The 21,626-nt window shown below is 43.7% G+C and overlaps 1 protein-coding gene across 1 annotated transcript in view; it reads right to left on the bottom strand.

The window, feature by feature from the left end:
• The window catches only part of LOC133419796 (uncharacterized), a 57,783-nt gene that overhangs the window by 10,464 nt on the left and 25,693 nt on the right, over positions 1 to 21,626 (bottom strand). The window contains exons 13-15 of the mRNA XM_061709216.1: positions 18,207 to 18,380; positions 4,831 to 5,007; positions 3,134 to 3,307 (exon numbers count right to left, since the gene is read on the bottom strand). Of these exons, the coding sequence (XP_061565200.1) occupies positions 3,134 to 3,307; positions 4,831 to 5,007; positions 18,207 to 18,380 (525 nt within the window). The remainder of the gene's footprint in view (positions 1 to 3,133; positions 3,308 to 4,830; positions 5,008 to 18,206; positions 18,381 to 21,626) is intronic.

Raw genomic sequence — 21,626 nt, 5'->3', positions numbered from 1 at the left:
ATAAAAATAGAATGCAATTATGTGGAAGTTTCAAATTTCAATATTTTATTCAGAATACAACATAGATGACATATCAAATGTTCAAACTGAGGAAATGTTTAATTTTAAGGGAAAAAAATGTTGTTTTTCAATTTCATGGCATCAACACATCTCAAAAACGTTGGGACAAGTCCATGTTTACCACTGTGTGGCATCCCCTCTTCTTTTTATAACAGTCTGCAAACGCCTGGGGACTGAGGAAACAAGTTGCTCAAGTTTAGAAACAGGAATGTTGCCCCATTCTTGTCTAATACAGGCTTCTAGTTGCTCAACTGTCTTAGGTCGCCTTTGTTGCATCTTCCTCTTTATAATGCGCCAAATGTTTTCTATGGGTGAAAGATCTGGACTGCAGGCTGGCCATTTCAGTACCCGGATCCTTCTTCTACGCAGCCATGATGTTGTAATTGATGCAGTATGGGGTCTGGCATTGTCCTGTTGGAAAATGCAAGGTCTTCCCTGAAAGGGACGACGTCTGGATGGGAGCATATGTTGTTCTAGAACTTGGATATACCTTTCAGCATTGATGGTGTCCTTCCCAGTGTTGTGCAAGTTCATACTTCTCATGAACTAGTTCAAAGTTCAGTTCACATAGTTTAAAAAAATGAACAGTTCAAGTTCATAGTTCACCATTTTCATTTTGAACTAGTTCAAATTCAGTTCATTTCAATATTTTAGGTGAGAAGTAAGAATGAAACGCAGATATTTTCTCCCACTGGGCGGATGCTTTAACTCCACATGACGTTTCAAATGTGAAGTTTCCTACCGTCAGACTCTTTGGGAGACGATGTATAAAATTCCCGCAGATAATGATAAGCGGATCATCATCTGACGGCTCGCTGACGCTGCGTCTGCAACGTCTCTCTTCACCCGTCAAGGCTGATTTATGGTTCCGCGTTAAATCGACGGCGAAGACTATGGCGTAAGGTACGCGGCGATGCGAACCATACGGTCCGCACGCCGCGTACCCTACGCCGTAGGTTCCGCGTTGGTGTAACGCGGAACCATGAATCAGCCTACATTCGTAAAGATGGCACCGGGCTCGTCGAGCCTTTTAAATGTGCCGCCCGCTGGTGAAATGAGAAGGATTATTCCGTAATAATTGGACCTAAACAGTGAAGCTGCAACTCACATAATCTGAACAGTTCAAATTCCAGTTCATGATCTGCAGAATGAACAAGTTCACGTTCAAGTTCTTTATTTGTAAATACGTTGCGTTCAGTACAACGTTCTCACAGAAATGAACGTGTTCAATGAACGCGTTCATGCACAACACTGGTCTTTCCAGATGTGTAGGCTGCCCATGCCACACGCACTCATGCAACCCCATACCCTCAGAGATCCATGCTTCTGAACTGAGCGCTGATAACAACTTGGGTTGTTCTTGTCCTCTTTAGTCCGGATGACATGGCGTCCCAGTTTTCCAAAAAGAACTTCAAATCTTGATTCGTCTGACCACAGAACAGTTTTCCACTTTGCCACAGTCCATTTTAAATTAGCCTTGGCCCAGAGAAAACGCCTGCGCTTCTGGATGTTGTTTAGAAATGGCTTTTTTTTTTACCTATAGAGCTTTAGTCAGCAACGGCGATTGGCACGGTGGATTGTGTTCACCGACAATGCTTTCTGGAAGTATTCCTGGGCCCATTTTGTGATTTCCACTACAGTAGCATACCTGTATGTGATGCAGTGCCGTCTAAGGGCCCGAAGATCACGGGCATCCGATATTGTTTTGCGGCCTTGACCCTTACGCACAGAGATTGTTCCAGATTCTCTGAATCTTTGGATGATATTATGCACTGTAGATGATGGTAACTTCAAACTCTTTGCAATTTTTCTTTGAGAAACTCCTTTCTGATATTGCCCCACTATTTATTGCCGTAGCATTTGGGGAATTGGTGATTCTCTGCCCATCTTTACTTCTGAGAGACACTGCCACTCTGAGAGACTTTTTTTTATACCCAATCATGTTGCCAATTGACCTAATGAGTTGCAAATTGGTCCTCCAGCTGTTCCCTATATGTACATTTAACTTTCCCGGCCTCTTATTGCTACCTGTCCCAACTTTTTTGAGATGTGTTGATGCCATGAAATTGAAAAACAACATATTTTAACCTTAAAATTATACATTTCCTCAGTTTGAACATTTGATATGTCATCTATGTTGTATTCTGAATACAATATTGAAATTTTAAACTTCCACATAATTGAATTCAATTTTTATTCACAATTTGTCCCAACTTTTTTGAAATTGGGTTGTACATATTTGTCTGTTTAGGAGTTTTTTCAAAAATTTTCTCTGAAAAAGTTGATTGAGTGACGACACAATTTCAACACAATGTTTCTGATGTTCTTGTTGGATGTTTTGTTGCTGATGAAGGACACTCATCGTCTAGACAGCAGCTTCAAATCAGTTTTCTTACTTCAACACACATGTATTTATATTTAGTTTTACACACTGAAAACCATAAAAATACATTATTTGTTGCACCTTATGTCTTGATGTCACCTGGATGAAATGATCTTAACAGACATATTGAGGAATAATATTAAAAACATAGAAAAATATGTTTTTCCATGTTTAGAGTTTCATATTTGGTAAACTTGTATTTTTTTAAATGAAATTTAATGATATTCAAAGGAAGCCAACGTTGGTTTGACTTATTTCAGCCAAAGCAAGAAGTTATTTAGTAAATGAGCTCTATAGCTCATATATTGGACGACTACACATTCAGTCTGTCCACTATTGTCTGTCAGACTCTCTAAGTTTATTAACAGCGTCTGGATAACATTTTTGAACGTATTAGCTGTTAAGTTAACTAATGTTTCTGAAGACGTTTTATTCCAGGTTCAGACACATCTCTGGTTCTTCATTTGTTCCTGTCTGACACATTCAAATGTTTAGTTTTATGTAATAAATCAGAAGAGGAACTTTAAGAAGAAACAAACTGTTAGTGGACTAAAGCAGTGAAGAAGAACTGAGAGCAGTAAGATGGTCCGTGTGGATCAGTAGAAGATCAGCCTGATGTCTGCAGTTTAGTGTCAACACAACTTTCACATCATATTCATCTGAACACACAACTAAAACATGGTGTCTGACCTCAGAGTCTCCAGTCTGCAGTCTGGACTCTCCAGAAATCCACACAGATGTATCACTCCTAAATTCTGCAGGTAGTTATAACTCAGGTCCAGATGTTTCAGATGGGAGGGGTTGGACTTCAGAGATGAGACCAGAGAAGAACAGCTGATCTCTGACAAATTACAGTTCTGCAAACTGAACAAAGAATAAAAGATGTGAGCTGAAGCCACCAGGATGCAGGTTAAAACAGTCCAACAGAACCAATGAAAAATAGCTTCATCAATATTAATGACATCATGCTACTGCTTTAATAAAGATGTAGGGACTTCAGCTCTGAAGCTCCACCAGTGGATCCATCCATACAATAACACGTTTGTTTGTAAATTATGTTTTGGACGATAAAGTTTTAATTCCTAGAAGGACTTTGTGAGCAGAGAAAGAGTTTCAGGACAGGTGGGACCGTATGTGTTTATTCAGCATTCATGAAAGACATCTCTTCTCCAGTGTTGGTATCTGGAACTTGTGCAGAAAACTTTTGTATGATTAATACATTTGATTAATCAAGAACAGATGCATGATGGTACAAAAACGTACAAATCTGAACCCTTACAGGGAAACTGGATCCAAATATTCGTCATAATATGGAAACTAATTGATGATCCAGGGTTTAATGTAGTTTCTAATGGCAAAAACAATTTTGATAGACTTTGAATTCAAATATCAGTCTTTCTATGTAGATATACTGTAAATTAAGGTAAAAGTTTATTGGAGCTGGGTTTTTAGGTAAAAGTTTGAACTTGTTAAAATGGTTTTTCCCATAAATAAATGATCAATATCCATAATTTTCATGTTTTTAAGGAGACATTTCTTCATCAATCAGTACATATTTGTCTGTTTAGGAGTTTTTTCAAACATTTTCTCTGAAAAAGTTGATTGAGTGACGACATAGTTTCAAAACAATGTTTCTGATGTTCTTGTTGGATATTTTGTTGCTGATGAAGGACACTCATCGTCTAGACAACAGCTTCATTTCAGTTTTTTTACTTCAACACACATGTATTTATATTTAGTTTTACACACGGAAAATAGTAAAAAGACTTAATTTGTTGCACCTTATGTCTTGATGTCACCTGGATGAAATGATCTGAACAGACATATTAGGGAATAATATTAAAAACACAGAAAAATATGTTTTTCCATGTTGAGAGTTTTATATTTGGTAAACTTGTACTTGTTGAAATTAAATGTAATGGCAGTCAAAGGACGCCAACGTTGGTTTGACTGATTTCAGCCACAGCAAGACATTTAGTAAATGAGCTCTATAGCTCATATATTGGACGACTACACATTCAGTCTGTCCACTATTGTCAGTCAGACTCTCTAAGTTTATTAACAGCGTCTGGATGACATTTTTGAACGTATTAGCTGTTAAGTTAACTAATGTTTCTGAAGATGTTTTATTCCAGGTTCAGACACATCTCTGGTTCTTCATTTGTCCCTGTCTGAAACATTCAAATGTTAAGTTTTATGTAATAAATCATAAGAGGAACTTTCAGAAAAAACAAACTGTTAGTGGACTAAAGCAGTGAAGAAGAACTCAGAGCAGTAAGATGGTCAGTGTGGATCAGTAGAAGACCAGCCTGATATCTGCAGTTTAGTGTCAACACAACTTTCACATCATATTCATCTGAACACACAACTAAAACATGGTGTCTGACCTCAGAGTCTCCAGTCTGCAGTCTGGACTCTCCAGAAATCCACACAGATGTTTCACTCCTGAATCCTGCAGGTCGTAGTTTTTGTTCACATCCAGATGTTTCAGATGGGAGGGGTTGGACTTCAGAGCTGAGACCAGAGAAGAACAGCTGATCTCTGACAAACTGCAATCCACCAATCTGAATAAAGAATAAAAGATGTGAGATGAATCCACCAGCATGCAGGTTAAAACAGTCCAACAGAACCAGTGAAAAAGAGCTTCATCAATATTAATGACATCATGCTGCTGCTTCAATAAAGATGTAGTGATTCAGCTCTTCAACTCTGCAGCTCCACCAGTGGATCCATCCATACAAACTCATGTTGTGCAGCCAAATGATCCAAGTCTCCAAACAAACAAACATGTCAGGATGAATTCTGGGACAAATGTCAACTCATTCATTTTTCTTAAAGGGGACCTATTATGGCATTTAATGTATATTTTAAACAGGCCTTGAATGTCTTGTTTTTTGTACATAAAACAGAAATTCAGCCTGTAGGCCATGTCTCTAGTTTTACTACTTCTAGCCTCATTTTCTCTGAGTGAGTGGAACTGGAATTTACCAGGATACCATAAATAAGGAAGCCAGGGACCGGTATATGGAGAAAATAATGATTTTTAACGGTTTGGATCCATATGAAATCCCTACTAAAGAGTGGCGCTCGTCGGAGCTCCACTCTTTAGTAAGGACTTACTGCGGCAGTTCTGCACAACCAACGTCTTAGGCTACCAGGTAGCCTAAGACGTTGGTCTTAGACTTAATTTGTGGGCTTAATTTGCTTAATTTGCTTAATTTTTTTGATCAAAGTCTTTTTATTAGTTTTTTATCATTAAAACAGGACTGTACAGTCAAACAGAAAAGAGAAACAAAAACAAGAAAAATAACCCCCAAAAACCAGACAAAACAAAAAAAAAAAGGAAATTAAATAACATATTGCCAGATAACCATCAGACACAGGGCCAACACAAATGAAAATGAATGAAGACTCTTACATTATATTATCAGCATCCATACCCTCCACAAAGTTCAGGAAAGGCTGCCAGATCCTATAAAATGTCTCAGTGGATCCCCGAACAGTGTACCTGATCTTTTCCAGTTTGAGATGAGCCATGACTTCCCTTATCCAGTGATTAGATGATGGTGGGGCAGAGTCTTTCCATTTAAACAAAATCAGTCTCCTAGCCAGGAGGGAACAAAAGGCCATCATGTTGGTTTCCCGCTGCATAAGTAAAGGAGAGTCCACAGGAGCCACGCCAAACAGAGCAATATATGGTGACGGCAGGATTGTCTTCCCACATATTGTAGAAAAAGTCTCAAAAATGTTCTGCCAAAATGAAAAAAGTTTAGGACAAGTCCAAAACATGTGCAGAAGAGTAGCAGGGGCCCGGCTGCATCTATCACATGTGGGATCTATGTCAGCATTGATCCTTGAGAGCTTGACCTTAGACCAGTGTAAACGGTGAACAATTTTGAACTGGATTACAGCATATCTTAGACATATGGAGGACGAAAAAATATTCTTAATTATTTTCTGCCAGGTTCCTTCTGGGATTGCCTCATCAAAGTCAGTCTCCCACTTACCTCTAAGGAAGTTTAAAGCTGTCTGATTGTGGGTGTTGAGGTGATCATAAATCAGACTGATAGCCCGCTTTGTGGTTGATTTCCAAGTAAAAACTGTATCTAACAGAGAATCGGGAGGGGACATTGGGAAGCAACCTGAGTTTGAGGTTACAAAGTTCCGAAGCTGCAGATACCTATAGAAATGTGATCTGGGGATATTGTACTTCTGCACCAACTGCTCAAAAGAGGAAAAAGTGCCATTTGTGTAGAGATCAGACAGTGAGATCAAACCTCTTCTACACCAAACATCAAAAGAATCATCAATCACTGATGGGGTAAACATATGATTTTTTGCGATCGGTGCAGCTTGCGGTATGTCTTTAAGGGAGAAGGACCTTCTAAATTGATTCCAAATCTTAATTGAGTGTATAATAACTGGGTTAGAGGTGAAGTGAGAGAGAGGCTGCGCGAATGGCAATTTGGCACACAACAAGGCTGACAGAGAGGTAGTTCTAACTGAGGCTCCCTCCAGGACCGTCCACGCAGGGGCCGTGATGTCACTGTTCACCCAGTACAACATGGCTCTAATGTTAGCAGCCCAGTAATAACACATAAAGTTTGGGAGAGCCATGCCCCCCATTGTACGAGCTCTCTGCAACACACTTCTCTTAATTCGAGGTGGTTTTTTATGCCAGATAAAAGTCGAAATATAATTGTTCAGTTTGGAGAAGAAAGATTTTGTCAAAAAAATAGGAAGGCACTGGAAGACATATAAAAATTTGGGCAATACAGTCATCTTCACGGTATTAATTCTACCACCTAAGGAGAGAGGCAAGGGATCCCAACGCTCAATATCACCACTAAGGTTAGACAGAAGAGGCTGATAATTTGCAGTGTATAAATCTTTATGATTGTGGGTGATCCAAATTCCAAGATATTTGAATTTCTTAAGGCTAATTCGGAATGGGAATGAATCCAAAGCTATCTGACTAGTACCAATTGGCATTAACTCGCTCTTCTGAAAATTTACTTTGTAACCAGATATTTGGCCGAATTCTTTAAGTAGAACCATTAATTTGGGGAGGCTGGAAAGTGGTTGCGAAATGTACAGTAACATATCGTCCGCATAAAGCGAAACTTTGTGTTCCAGTCCAGCACGCTGAATACCCTTGATATCAGTATTCTGTCTCAGAGCAAGAGCAAGCGGTTCCATTGCAACTGCAAACAGGAGGGGCAACAGAGGGCAGCCTTGTCTTGTGCCTCGTTGGAGCTCAAAGTAGGAGGACAGGTTATTGTTAGTGCGTACAGCAGCCATGGGGGATGTATACAACATTTTTATCCATGATACAAACTTAGGCCCAAACCCAAATTTCCTCAGCGTAGTGAAAAGATAACCCCACCCGATCCGGTCAAAAGCTTTCTCAGCGTCAAGTGAAAGCACTATCTCTGGAGTTCCGGGTGGAGAGGGGCCATAAAGGACATTTAGAAGACGCCTAACATTAAAAAAAGAATAGCGGTTCTTAATAAAACCAGTTTGGTCAGGTGATATAATGGAGGGAAGAACCACTTCCAAGCGGCGCGCCAGCACCTTAGCAAGAATTTTAGCATCTGTATTAATAAGGGAAATTGGACGGAATGAGCTGCATTCTAGAGGGTTTTTGTCCTTTTTCAGTAACAATGAGATAACAGCCTGACGCATCGTTGGAGGGAGGGACTCCGACGCTAATGATTCTCTGAAAACTAACAGTAACAAGGGCGAAAGCTGGGTGGAGAATTTCTTATAGAAGTCTGTCGGAAAACCATCTGGGCCCGGAGATTTGCCAGTTTGCATAGAGCTAATTGCAGACGCTATCTCCGCGGCCGAGAGGTCTCCCTCCAGGCCATCAGCCATCTCCTGATCTATAGATGGAATTCAATTCAATTCAATTCAATTTTATTTATATAGCGTCTAATACAACAGAGTTGTCTCTAGACGCTTTACAGAGACCCATACCCAGAACATGACCCCCGAGCAGTTATTACATAAACAATGGCAGGTAAAAACTCCCCTAGTGGGAGAAAAACCTTAAGCCAAACAGTGGCAAGGAAAAACTCCCCTTTAGGAGGGAAGAAACCTTGAGCAGGACCAGGCTCATAAGGGGGGACCCTCCTGCCGAGGGCCAGACTGGTGGGTCAGGGACGGCAACAGCACAGCAGGCAGGTGGAAGCAGCAACGGGATGACCAGGGGTGGGGACCGCAGGCCGGCACGCAGCTCCCGAAGCTCCGGCCCAATCAGCAAGTCCCAGGTTGGGGTGCAGGGTCGGGGAAAGACTTGTGCTCCGTAATGCAAGCTACAAGCCACCCACGACCACCTGCAGGACAAAAGAGAGAAAAGGGAGGAGAAGGGGGGGCCAGCAACGAGATGACCAGGGGTGGGGACCGCAGGCCAGCACGCAGCTCCCGAAGCTTCGGCCCAATCAGCAAGTCCCAGGTTGGGGTGCAGGGTCAGGGAAAGACTTGTGCTCCGTAATGCAAGCTACAAGCCACCCACGACCACCTGCAGGACAAAAGAGAGAAAAAGGGAGGAGAAGGGGGGGCCAGCAACGGGATGACCAGGGGTGGGGACCGCAGGCCAGCATGCAGCTCCCGAAGCTCCGGCCCAATCAGCAAGTCCCAGTTTGGGGTGCAGGGTCAGGGAAAGACTTGTGCTCCGTAATGCAAGCTACAAGCCACCCACGACCACCTGCAGGTTCCGGTGTCCGGCAAAGGATGCTGCAACATGGACAAAAGAGAGAAAAGGGAGGAGAAGGGGGGGCCAGCACAAGAAACTACAGGAGCGACTCTGACACACTAAAGTTTACACTACCTAGAGATTTACCAACACCAGCTAGAGGTTTACTAAAGACTAACTATAGGCTTTACTAAACAGAAATGTTTTAAGTTTAGTTTTAAAGGTGGAGGTGGTGTCAGCCTCCTTAACCCAGGTTGGAAGTTGGTTCCATAGTAGTGGTGCCTGATAGCAGAACGCCCGCCCTCCAAATCTACATTTAGATACTCTAGGAACTACGAGTAAACCTGCACTCTGAGAACGGAGAGCTCTGACAGGAACATAAGGCACTATCAGGTCTTGCAAATAATGCGGAGCTAAGCCGTTTTGGGCTTTATACGCAAGTAATAAAATTTTAAATTGGATTCTGAATTTTACGGGTAACCAATGGAGCAACGCTAACACTGGAGAGACGTGGTCTCTCCTGCTAATTCCTGTCAGTACTCGTGCTGCTGCATTTTGGATCAGCTGGAGCCTATTCAGCAAATTACTTGGACATCCTGCTAACAACACATTACAGTAATCTAGTCTAGAAGATACAAACGCATGAACTAGTTTTTCTGCATCACTCTGCGAGAGGATTTTCCTAATCTTTGCAATATTACGGAGATGGAAAAAGGCTATTTTACAAACCTGATTGACATATGGTTTAAACGACAAATCCTGATCGAAAATAACGCCAAGGTTTCTCACAGTTGCACTGGAAGCCATCGCAACACCATCTAATCCCTTCCTAAGATGCTCTGGACCAAGAATGATAACCTCTGTTTTATCTGAATTTAGAAGCAGGAAATTTCTGGACATCCAGTCCTTGATGTCCCTAAGACATGCCTGAAGTTTAACTAACGGTTCTGTTTCATCCGGCTTCATAGACAAGTAGAGCTGCGTATCATCAGCATAACAATGAAAGTGTATGCCGTGATTCTGGATTATACTTCCCAATGGCTGCATGTATAAACTGAACAAGATTGGCCCTAGCACTGAACCCTGCGGAACACCATAACAGACCCTTGACTGTTCTGAAGAAACCTCATGTACATGAACAAACTGGAACCTGTCAGATAGATATGATTTAAACCAACATAGAGCTGTCCCTTTAATCCCAACGACATGCTCTAACCTGTGCAGTAATATGCCATGATCTATAGTGTCAAAAGCAGCACTGAGGTCCAGTAGAACCAGTATGGACACTAATCCCTTATCTGAGGCCATAAGGAGGTCATTCGTGACTCGAACCAGTGCTGTCTCTGTGCTATGATGCATTCTGAACCCTGACTGAAAGACTTCAAACAGATCATTTCTATACAAATAGTCACATAACTGGCTTGAAACTGCCTTTTCCAGAATTTTAGACACAAATGGAAGGTTGGAAATTGGTCTATAATTAGCTAAGGTGTCTGGGTCAAGAGAAGGTTTTTTAAGTAAAGGTTTAATTACTGCGACTTTGAAAACCTGTGGTACATATCCTAAACTTAGGGATAGGTTAATTTGGTCCAGTATTGTCGTACCAATAAGAGAAAAAATATGTTTGAATAGTCGAGTCGGGATGGGGTCTAACATACATGTGGTTGACTTAGCTCTATTGACGAGTGAGGTCAGCTCAGGGAGGTCTATAGGATCAAAACAGTCTAGAGGCAAGTCAGAGCCTAGGGAAGTCGCTAAAGCTGAAGAAACACCTACAACCGGCTGGTTGATTTCTTTTCTAATTCTCGCGATTTTACTGTTGAAGAAGCTCATAAAGTCCTCACTACTGAGAGCTGCAGGAATGCACGGCTCAACAGAGTTGTGACTCTTTGTCAGCCTGGCTACAGTGCTGAACAGAAAACGTGGGTTACTTTTGTTATCCTCTATCAACGTTGAATAATAAGCTGTTCTGGCTTTGCGAATGGCTTTTTTATATACTATTAGAATATCTTTCCATTCACGATAAGAGTCTACAGACCTACAAGAGTACCACTTCCTTTCCATTTTGCGCACGTTTTGTTTCAACATGCGGATATCTGAATTATACCAGGGAGTTAAGCTCCTGTGGCTAGAAACCCTCCTTTTCAAAGGAGCAACTTCATCTAAAGCTGAATGCAACAAATCAGCAGTGTTACTAGCAAGGAAATCAACATCTGCAGAGGTAGAACCCAGGTCACTGGCCTCGATTACATCACTATTTCGCACTGTCGTAAGATAAGCAATGACCTCCCTAAATTTAACAATAACTTCATCAGACAAACATCTGCTAAAATAATACCTCCTATTTTGCACTTCAACATCAACAAAATTAAATTCAAACGTTATTAAATAATGGTCGGATAAAAGGGAGTTTACAGGTGACACCAACAGACCATCAGTGTCAACACCGTAGGTGAGAACGAGATCGAGAGTATGATTAAAACAGTGCGTCGGTTTATCCACTTTTTGTGAGATACCCATTGATTCTAGAAGAGAATCGAAGGCTAATTTAAGATTATCGCTTTCAACATCCATATGAATGTTAAAATCACCCACTATGATGAATTTATCTGTGCTGATCAATAATCCAGAAAGGAAATCTGAAAATTCAGACAAAAACTCTAGATACGCACCAGCAGGGGGCCGGTACACTACCACTAACACAACTGGCTTCTCTGATTTCCAGCTCGGAAATTTCAGACCAAGCATGAGGCTTTCAAATGTATTATAGTTGCACTTAGGTTCAATTTTTGTTTGGAGACCGGAGTTATAAATTGCTGCGACTCCTCCGCCTCGGCCCGTGCTTCTAGGAATGTGATGATTAAAGTAGCCGGGCGGAGTTGATTCATTCAAACTAACATACTCTTCCTCCTGTAACCATGTTTCTGTTAAGCAGAAAACATCACTCCTGCTCTCTGTAATTATATCATTTACTAACAGAGACTTAGAGCTTAATGATCGTATATTTAGTAGTCCGCATCTAATTTTTCGGTCTGTAATTGGTACCAAATGTACATTGGTTTTAATTTTTACAAGGTTATCTTGGTTAACGCCTCTATAACGCTGTACGTTACGCTGTACGTACGGAATACGTAAAGGGTTAAAAAAGTCATCAAGTTCAGAGGGGCTTGCAGAGGAATCTGGCGTATATAACAACTGATAAAAATTTTGAAAGCAAGAATTTATTTTCAGACTGTCCGTGGTTTTAGCACCATACTGATCATTAATTTCAGGGATGGTCTGGTAGGCTGTTCTTTGGCGCAGCTGGTGAGCGAGTATCCGTCCTGCCTTTTCTCCATGTTCATAGCAGCCATGTCGGGATTTAGAGATGAGGTATTCTGCCTGTTGTGTTGATAAGAGATCAAACTCAGCTTGGAGTAATAAGCGCCTCTTCATAATGTCAGGTGATGAAGATTGACTAAATAACCTATCCAGATCCAAAATCTCATCTGCCAGCTCTTTCAGGCGAGTATTGTTCACTTTTTTCTTATTTGCCCAATATGAAATAACCTGTCCACGTAAATATGCCTTCAGTGATTCCCAAATAGTTAAAAAAGACATTCCCGGAGTTCGATTGATATCAATAAACGACGTAATCTCAGATGCAATGAAATTGTTAAAAGCTTCCTCTGATAAGAGCAATGAATTTAATCTCCAAGGGCGGTAAATAGACTGAGTGTTGGGAATACGTACTGACAGAGTCAAAGGACCATGATCTGAAATAACAATCGCACCGTAGTTGCACTTTGAAACAAGGGGGAGAAGCCTATTATCAAGAAAAAAAAATTGTCAATACGCGAGTAGGTCTTATGAACAGGGGAATAGAAAGAATATTCCCTGGCAGTAGGATTACGGAATCGCCACACATCGGAAACACCGTATGAGTCGAGAAATAGCTGGATAGAACGAGCGGACTTGGACATGGACGAAATATTGCGTGAGCTACGGTCTAAGGTAGGGGAAAGTGTACAGTTCATGTCACCCCCGAGAATGAGATGATGCGTTGTCATGTTTGGCAGTCTGGAGAATAAATTAGAAAAAAACATGGGATTGTCCCAGTTTGGCGCGTAAATGTTTACTAGAATAACAGGAAACGCATAAAGCAGTCCCACTACAACAATATATCGCCCAGCAGAGTCAGCCTCTACACTCGTCATTGTGAAAGGGGTGTTTGAGTCAATCAATATTGCAGCCCCCCTGGCCTTAGACTGAAAATTGGAATGGTATATCTGCCCCGCCCAGGCTCCCTTCAGTCGAAAATGATCAGATGTGCGCAAGTGAGTCTCCTGGAGAAATGCAATATTTATTTTGAGCTGTTTTAGATGTGTAAATATCCTTTTACGCTTTACCGGATGATTTAGCGATTTAACATTCCAACTTACAAAGTTGACCACACAGCCATCGAGCCCGCTGGGAGTGGAAATGCTACTCATGTTGGTTGACTAGAGGTTGAAATTAGGAGCTGACATTTTAAAGACCACAACTTAAAAGCAAGTAAAAAAAAACAATAGATATCTGGCAATCCCACAAATGAAAAAGTCTGGTTAAACCCCCCCTCCCCACCCATAACACCTAGAACGAGGTGAGCAAAATACCCTACCAAAACAAATCCACACATCAAAGTGTTTGTGTTGGGGAACTTTAGAGAGCTAAGCACTCAAAAGCTCCCACTGGACCTTCCTTAAACTAGGATAATTCAAATAGCACGTATGAAATCACACATATCAAAAACCCTGCTATATACCAAAATAAACTGAAATAACCACACATTGTCTTATCAGAAACAAATTTGTAAAATGCTGGGTGTTTCATCAATACAATGAAAACACCAGTGGAACCCACCACTATTTTTCCTAAGACACTGACAGCATAGCAGTGGCAATAGAGAAAAGAAAAAAAAAGTAGTATGTAAATAGCTAACCAAAATATATTATCCAGCAATCCAAGTTTTGCCTTTGATTAAGAAATCATCACTGACGCATACAGCCTGTGTCTCCAAATATTGAACAGTAACAGTAGCAGACACTGAAGATTAGGCAAAGAACATACCTCCACTTAGTTCAGGAAATAATATTAATAGTCAATAATTTGGTGTCCGCTGAGGCAGGCTGCCGAGGAGGAAAAAGAGAAAAAAAGGCAACAAAAAAAAATCCAGAAGCGTTCAGTGTAATCCTGTTTCACAGCAACGTCAGACTCATCGGGCAATTTTCTCCTTGACGTAAGACAAGGCTTCCGCTGCGTCAGTGAAATCCTTCTGCACTCCGCCGTGCGTAATCCGGAGACGCGCCGGGAACAGGATGCCAAACCGGACTCCTTGGCAGCCGTGCAGCAGTTTCCTCACCTCCGTAAACGCAGCACGGGCCTTGGCGACGCTTGTAGTGAAGTCGGGAAATATATTGATCCTCTGCCCGTTGAATGTGAGCGGCTTTCGGTCGCCATGGCGCGCGCCCGGCTCAATACCTCGGCGCAGTCCCGGTCATAGTGGAGCTTGGCGATGATGGCGCGCGTCCTCCCGTCCTGCCTTGTAGCCAAACTTCTGTGCGAGCGGTCCACAAGCACGTCTCTATCCAGCTGTAACGTCTCTTTAAGCAGCGATGAGACCGCAGCGGCGGAGCAGGACCCATCAGCCTCTGGAACTCCAATTATCCTAATATTACACCGCCGCTGCCTCCCCTCCATGTCTTCACATTTAGCTTTAAGCGCAGTCACCTCGGCGCCCAGGGCAGTTACCGTAGACTTTAAACCAGCCACCTCGTCAGACCATGTATTCAGCCCGTCTTCAACCTCCCGGATAGAAGTCTTCATCCGGTCAATGTCGGAATGCAGCGCCGCCGTGTTGCTCGCCAGCTCAGTCTTAACAGCCTGCAGCTCACTTTTAATAAAGTCGAAGTCTTCGGCGAGCGCACTTTTTAATTCCCTCTTGAGTTCTGACTTAATCACGGTTTGCATCTCCGACTTTATCGCCTCAGAAATGTCAGTTCTTAGCGCCTGGAGAATATCCGCTTTCACGGCATCCATCTTCTCTTTCTCAAGCCGCGGGGGGGTTCTTGCCGTCGGGGTAGCTTTGGCGCTGGTTGCCGAGGCGGTGTCGGGCCCGGCGGTGGAAGATCCTTTGTATGCAAATTTCCGGAGATTCGACGCCATCAATCCATCAAAACTCGACCGGTCAGGTTACAGCAATGTTATAAGTCCGATTTATCAAAAGTTCTGTGCATGAAGCGCTTTTAAATATAAATAAAGCAGAGGTCCAGCGGGAGCTCAGGCCAAGCACGTCTTATTCCATTGCCGCTCTCGAGCGCCCCCTAATTTGCTTAATTTGCCGGAACAAGATCCGGTACCTATTTGATTGGATCCGGCACCTCCTTTTATCCATATTCTCTTGGTGTTTTATTTCTCATTGAAGTTACTCATAGATCGCCTGTTTGTCTATTTCGGATGCATTTAATCAGAAAAAAGAGAAGAGGGCCCTTTTCTCTGCGCTCCTGATCTCCTGCGCTGTGCGTCCCGTGACCGTCTCCATCACCAATTGGTTTCCCAAATCCAACTCAGCCTGGATCATTTCTCGTGTCCTCTGCTTTTTCCCCACATCCAAGTAATGATCTGACATGCTGACATGTTTGCTGCATTTAACACCACACGCCGCTCACTCCACGCTGTTCGCTGTTTGATTGCGTCACCACACGCCGTTATTAATTGTTCGCCCATTTTTCCCCACTTATTCCACCGAACACCGAAAGGTTTTTTTGCTATTTTCGGCTGAACAATTTCGGTTACCGAATATTCGGTGCATCACTAACGCTACGCTTTGTTGTGTGTAGTCAGTGGAAACGTGTGTGTAGTTCAGCCTAAAGGTGCTGCGCGCTCCATATAGTTAGAGAACGCGTCAATCAGTTTAAGTTTGCTTTTTCTGATTGTAAATAAAACTATCAGCCCCAATTCAAATTTCCCTCCATTGAAGGGAAACGACGTGAATGAGGAGAGGAGAGACCGAGAGAGAGAGCCAAGCAGCTGATCGACGCATATTACATGTGCAGCCTACCTCCATGCATGTTCATGATAATAACTGTGAATAACTGCGAGAAAAGATTACATTGTACAGAATCAGAATCAGAATCAGAAAAAGCTTTATTGCCAGGTCTGCGGAGCAGCCGAGTCTTTCCGATGCTTTTGCGAAAGCCTGAACAGTCCAGTCCAGCAGACACGTCAGCCCTGCATCTATCTACAATCCTTCAGCAGTAACGACGGAGCCCGCAAGCCCGAGCGGCACCAACCTCCCCGGCCGTGGGGACGCGTCGGGATAAATGATCACGCCGTGCTCGCTCGCTCTGGGCGCAGACCCAAGTAATCAATCCCTGATCCTGGCGGATCTAAACCTACTCTGTGCAAAATGAAGGATTTAATCTGTAAATACACACCATTTCTCTTACTATTACACGTACAGCTAGCTGAGTGTCTTCTCCTCATTTGGTCGGGAGTTGCTATGCAGTCCCGCGGCCCACAAGTACAAAACTGAATTTCTTTTGCGGCCCACTAGGTGGCGCTCGTGGCCCAAGTGTGGGCCACGGCCCTATGGATAAGAATCACTGGTATAAGGTATAGTATATGGGATGTGAATATTTTAACATATATTAACTTTCGGTCACTACCCAAAGTTCATGACCATAGGTGAGGGTAGATGCGTAGATTGACCAGTAAATCGAGAGCTTCGCCTTTCGACTCAGCTCCTTCTTCCCCACGACGGTCCAGTACATCGGCCGCATAACTGCATAACTGCATAACTTTTCTTTAAGTTGCGACATGATACAGGTGTGTACTGATTTTCGTGCATGTACGTCAAACCGTATTGTGGGGCTTGAGGCATGAAGTTTTCTAGGGAGGGCTGTTGAGCCATTAGGCCACGCCCATTAATGCAAACCATTAAATATCACATTTTTCGCCAGGCCTGGTTTGCGTGCAAAATTTGGTGACTTTTGGGGCACGTTTAGGGGGGCAAAAAGGCCCTCCGTTTCGTCAGAAGAAAAACGAGGTTAAGAAAAACAAAATTTCTTACAGATACAATAGGGCCTTCGCACTATCAGTGCTCGGGCCCTAACAAGAGAGGGCCGAGGACCAAGCCCTGCGGAACCCCACATGAGAGAGGAGCGGAGGAGGACACAGGGTCGCCAAGGCTGACACAGAAAGTTTGGTCTGCCAAGTACGACCTGAACCATTCCAGTGCTACGCCCCTGATGCCCACCCACTGCTCGAAGCGAGAAATTAAAACTTTCTGGTACACTGTGTCGAATGCAGCAGTTAAGTCTAAAAGCACAAGAATAACACCGGAATCTGTGGCTAAAAAGATATAATTAAAAACTCTTAAAAGGGCTGATTCGGTGCTGTGCAGAGATTTAAAACCGGATTGGAATACCTCAAGAATATTGTAGTCTTTCAAAAAGGCCATTAATTGAGATAAAAGGTAGTTTGGAGATCGGCCTGAAATTGGCAAGAGCTGCAGGATCTAGCCCAGGTTTTTTAATCAGGGGTTGTATAACTGCATGTTTAAAATGTACAGGGACCACACCTGAGGACAGACTACTATTAATAACTGCAAGAACAGAGGTTCCAACAGTGGGAAAAACCTCTTTAAATAGTCGAGGAGGGACAGCATCATTTGGAGAGCCAGAGGGCTTCAACTGACCAACAATCACCTGTAAACCGGACAGTCACAGGATCCATAAGATCCATAAGATCCACCATTTCTCCGCTAAACCACGTGTCCTCGTTCCTGTCAGCTGACCCCGGTAGCACGAGTTGGCTACAGATTAATCAAGAAAAGATGCACGATGGTACAAAAACCCTTAAAAAAATCAGAGGAGGAACTTTAAGAAGAAACAAACTGTTAGTGAACCAAAGCAGTGAAGAAGAACTCAGAGCAGTAAGATGGTCAGTGTGGATCAGTAGAAGATCAGCCTGATGTCTGCAGTTTAGTGTCAACACAACTTACACATCATATTCATCTGAACACACAACTAAAACATGGTGTCTGACCTCAGAGTCTCCAGTCTGCAGTCTGGACTCTCCAGAAATCCACACAGATGTTTCACTCCTGAATCCTGCAGGTTGTTGTTACTCAGGTCCAGATGTTTCAGATGGGAGGGGTTGGACTTCAGAGCTAAGACCAGATAAGAACAGCTGATCTCTGACAACCTGCAGTTTTCCAATCTGAATAAAGAATAAAAGATAAACTACAATTCAGCATCATCATCATGATCATCTTCATTATTTTACATGCTCCATTTAGATGAGAATTAGAATGGTGATGGACTTTATGAAGGCTGATGTTCATATTGATGTCACACATTGATTAATAGTCTGCAGGCTGCAAACACAGCATCCACATGCCCTCCTCTTAATTACCGGGGACTTCAATCATGACTCTCCTTCATCCACACTGCCAACCTACAGCCAGTATGTCACCAGAGGAAATAAAACACTGGACCACTTTTATAGCAACCTTAAAGAGGCATATACCCCCCCCCCCACCAGGAGAGCCTTTTAGTCAGGAGGCAGGGACCTGCTGACGACTGTGCAGAGAGACCTGGGGCCTCATTTATAAAGCTTGCGTGCGCACAAAACAGGGCTTGAAAGATGTGCAAGCCACCTTCTACGCAAAGGTTGGGATATAAAAAGAAAAAACGAACCGAAAAATGTGTGTGTCTGTACGCCAACCCTGACCCTCGCGCACAAACATTTTGAGGATATAGGGAACTGGCGACGCAGGCGGTGAGGTGGTGAAATGAAGCCAGATTCATGTCATACTTTTAATGTCATCACATATCAGACTAATAGATCCATGTACACCCAAGCCGGAGTTCTGCCGAGGTGTCCTACCTCGGCAGAAAATACTACCGTACGATCCCCGTTTCTTTTATCTCAGTTTCTTTTTTTTCAAAGGCTTTTTCATGCAAATAGACGATTTAACAGCAGGAAGTCAGAAAGTGCTTCACATAGATCTATGTGTACGACACTTCGGCAGAAGGAAAAAAAAAGTCAAATCACGCTTCCACATAGATATTGGCAGGTAGGATGATTTGACAGATGAAAATACCCTGTCAGATCACACTTCAACATAGATAAATGTTGATGTCTATGTGGAAGCGTGATCTGACGGGTATTTTCATCTGTCAAATCATCCTACCAGCACGTCGTGTCCGCCGTGCTGGACACACCGTGCAGGTGTCGTGCCAAAAAGTGATTGCCTGCCAGAATCTGATTTCTCCCCTGAAAATGGGTCTTTTTACCTGCCAAAAATTGATTGAAGGCCAAATACAGTTAATGAAAGGTTGTTTCTACATAAATATGATTTGATCTCATTCTTGAGCTTCATAATCTGAAAATCTGACGTTTCAGCGCTATCGCTCAACGGGCATGCTGTGCGCGCTCCCCCGGCCAGAAATCAGATTCTGGCAGGCAACTCACTCGCTTTACTTTTGTTAGTGATGCCATTACTGTGACCACCAAATAATGTCGTTTTCCTGGCTTCCACCTCATCCACAACATCTCGATCTCAGTCTCCGTGAAATTTAGTGCCACCGGCACAGTTGCCCGGCTCGACACGTCTCATTCATCCTCCTCCTTTCGCTGCTCTTTCCCTCTCTGATCTTCCTCCTCAGGGGCCTCATTTATGAAAGAGTGTGGCGGCGCAAAAATTTATAAAACTGTGTGCACTTGCACGCAATGTTTGCTTTATAAATCAAGGTCCAACTGGAAGGTTGCGCAGATGAATTTGCCTCATATCCCGCCCTCTACACGCCCACTTCATACCATAAATGGGCAATGCAAACTACTCCATGACTGTATTTGCATATAAATGAGCCTGCTGAGCATGCGCAGTGGCTTCCTGCAGCCTGTTTCTGCTGCGCGTCAGGATGAATGAGACGTGTCGAGCCAGGCAACCGTGCCACTAAATTTCACGGAGACTGAGATCGAGATGTTGTGGATGAGGTGGAGGCCAGGAAAACAACATTATTTGGTGGTCACAGTAAAAGTATAAATAGTATATAAATAGTATAAAATAAAGCGAGTGATTGGCACGTTTTGCTGCGCTAAACGCCGTCAGTGCCACCAAGGGCGCAATTTCCACTGGGGAAAGGGGGGACATGTCCCCCCCACTTTTCAAAATCATGTTTTTGTCCCCCCCACTTTTTACAGTTTAAAAACTAACGGTAGGCTCAGCCTGTAATTGCAAATCATCTAGACACTCTGTGCTAAGGCGGTGCGAAGGCGGTGCGAAGGCGATGCGAAGACGGCACGGCAGCCCCGTTCCCCCTCCTCCCCTCCCCTCTCCCCTCAGTGCTGCTCAAGGCTGATTTATGGTTCCGCGTTAAATCGACGCAGAGCATACGGCGTAGGTTACGCGGCAACGTGCACCATACAGTGCGCGCGCCGCATAACCTACGTCGTAAGCTCTGTGTTGTTTTAACGCGGAACCATAATTTAGGCTTACGCGTAAAGGTTTCACGCGGGCGTAAGACTCATTATATATATAAAAAAATCTGAGTCCCTTTAGGGGCTCCGTAGAGTGGCCCGGCACTCATTTGTTCTGTCCTCAGTCACTCTACAGTTGTTGCGGTGGGTGACGAGGAGGTTCACGGCGTGTCCTGCACCGCGGCTGCAGCAGCAGCAGCAGCAGCAGCAGCAGCAGCAGCAGCAGCACCTGACTGACGCTGTGCTTCAAACACAGAGGGACACAATCAGCGCTATTATATTATAAGTCTGATATGTGATGACATTAACAGTATGACATGAATCTGGCTTCATTTCCCCACCTCACCGCCTGCGTTACCAGTTCCCCATATCTTAAAGGGGACCTATTATGAAAAACACGTTTTTTCTTGTTTTAACATATATAAAGTGGTCTCCCCTCACCCTGCCAGCACTGGGGAGACAAAATACCATGAAATTCTGCAGGGTCTCTGACCCCCGCCTTACAGAGTTCCCCAGTGTCACGTGACCTTTTTTTGAGCCATTCTGAATCTGCGCCTATGGTGACGTCACCATAGGCGCTCATTTCCATAGGTTCAGCCTCCGCTGCTGAAACCACGCCCACAACCAGCTCTCTCCGCTGCTGGAGCCGTGCTTCCTTCAGCCAGTCGGACGGCGCCGCGGATCCGGGTTAAATCATCCAGGTTCCCGGGTGGTTTGGGAGCTGGGTCCTTGGGGGTCTGTCCCAGGTTGGACCAGCTTCACCCTCCCAGATTTTCAGCCAAATCTGTCGGTTTGATTCCCGGTAACGGGCGATGCGCCGGGGATGCGCTCCGGAGCCGATATGTGCGCCCGCCGTGGGGTTGCGGCGCCCGTCGCGCAGAATCCGCCGGGCAGATCCGGCTGAAATTCCGCTGGTCGGTCCCCGGGAGTCCCTGCTACCAGTCCAGGCGGGTTCCTGCGGTCCCGGCCGGTCGGAACCGG

The sequence above is a fragment of the Cololabis saira genome, chromosome 19 (assembly GCF_033807715.1).
Source record: "Cololabis saira isolate AMF1-May2022 chromosome 19, fColSai1.1, whole genome shotgun sequence".
In the NCBI taxonomy this organism is placed as follows: Eukaryota; Metazoa; Chordata; class Actinopteri; order Beloniformes; family Belonidae; genus Cololabis; species Cololabis saira.
The sequence above is the reverse complement of the archived record's forward strand: the minus strand, read 5'-3'. Positions and strand labels throughout refer to the sequence as shown.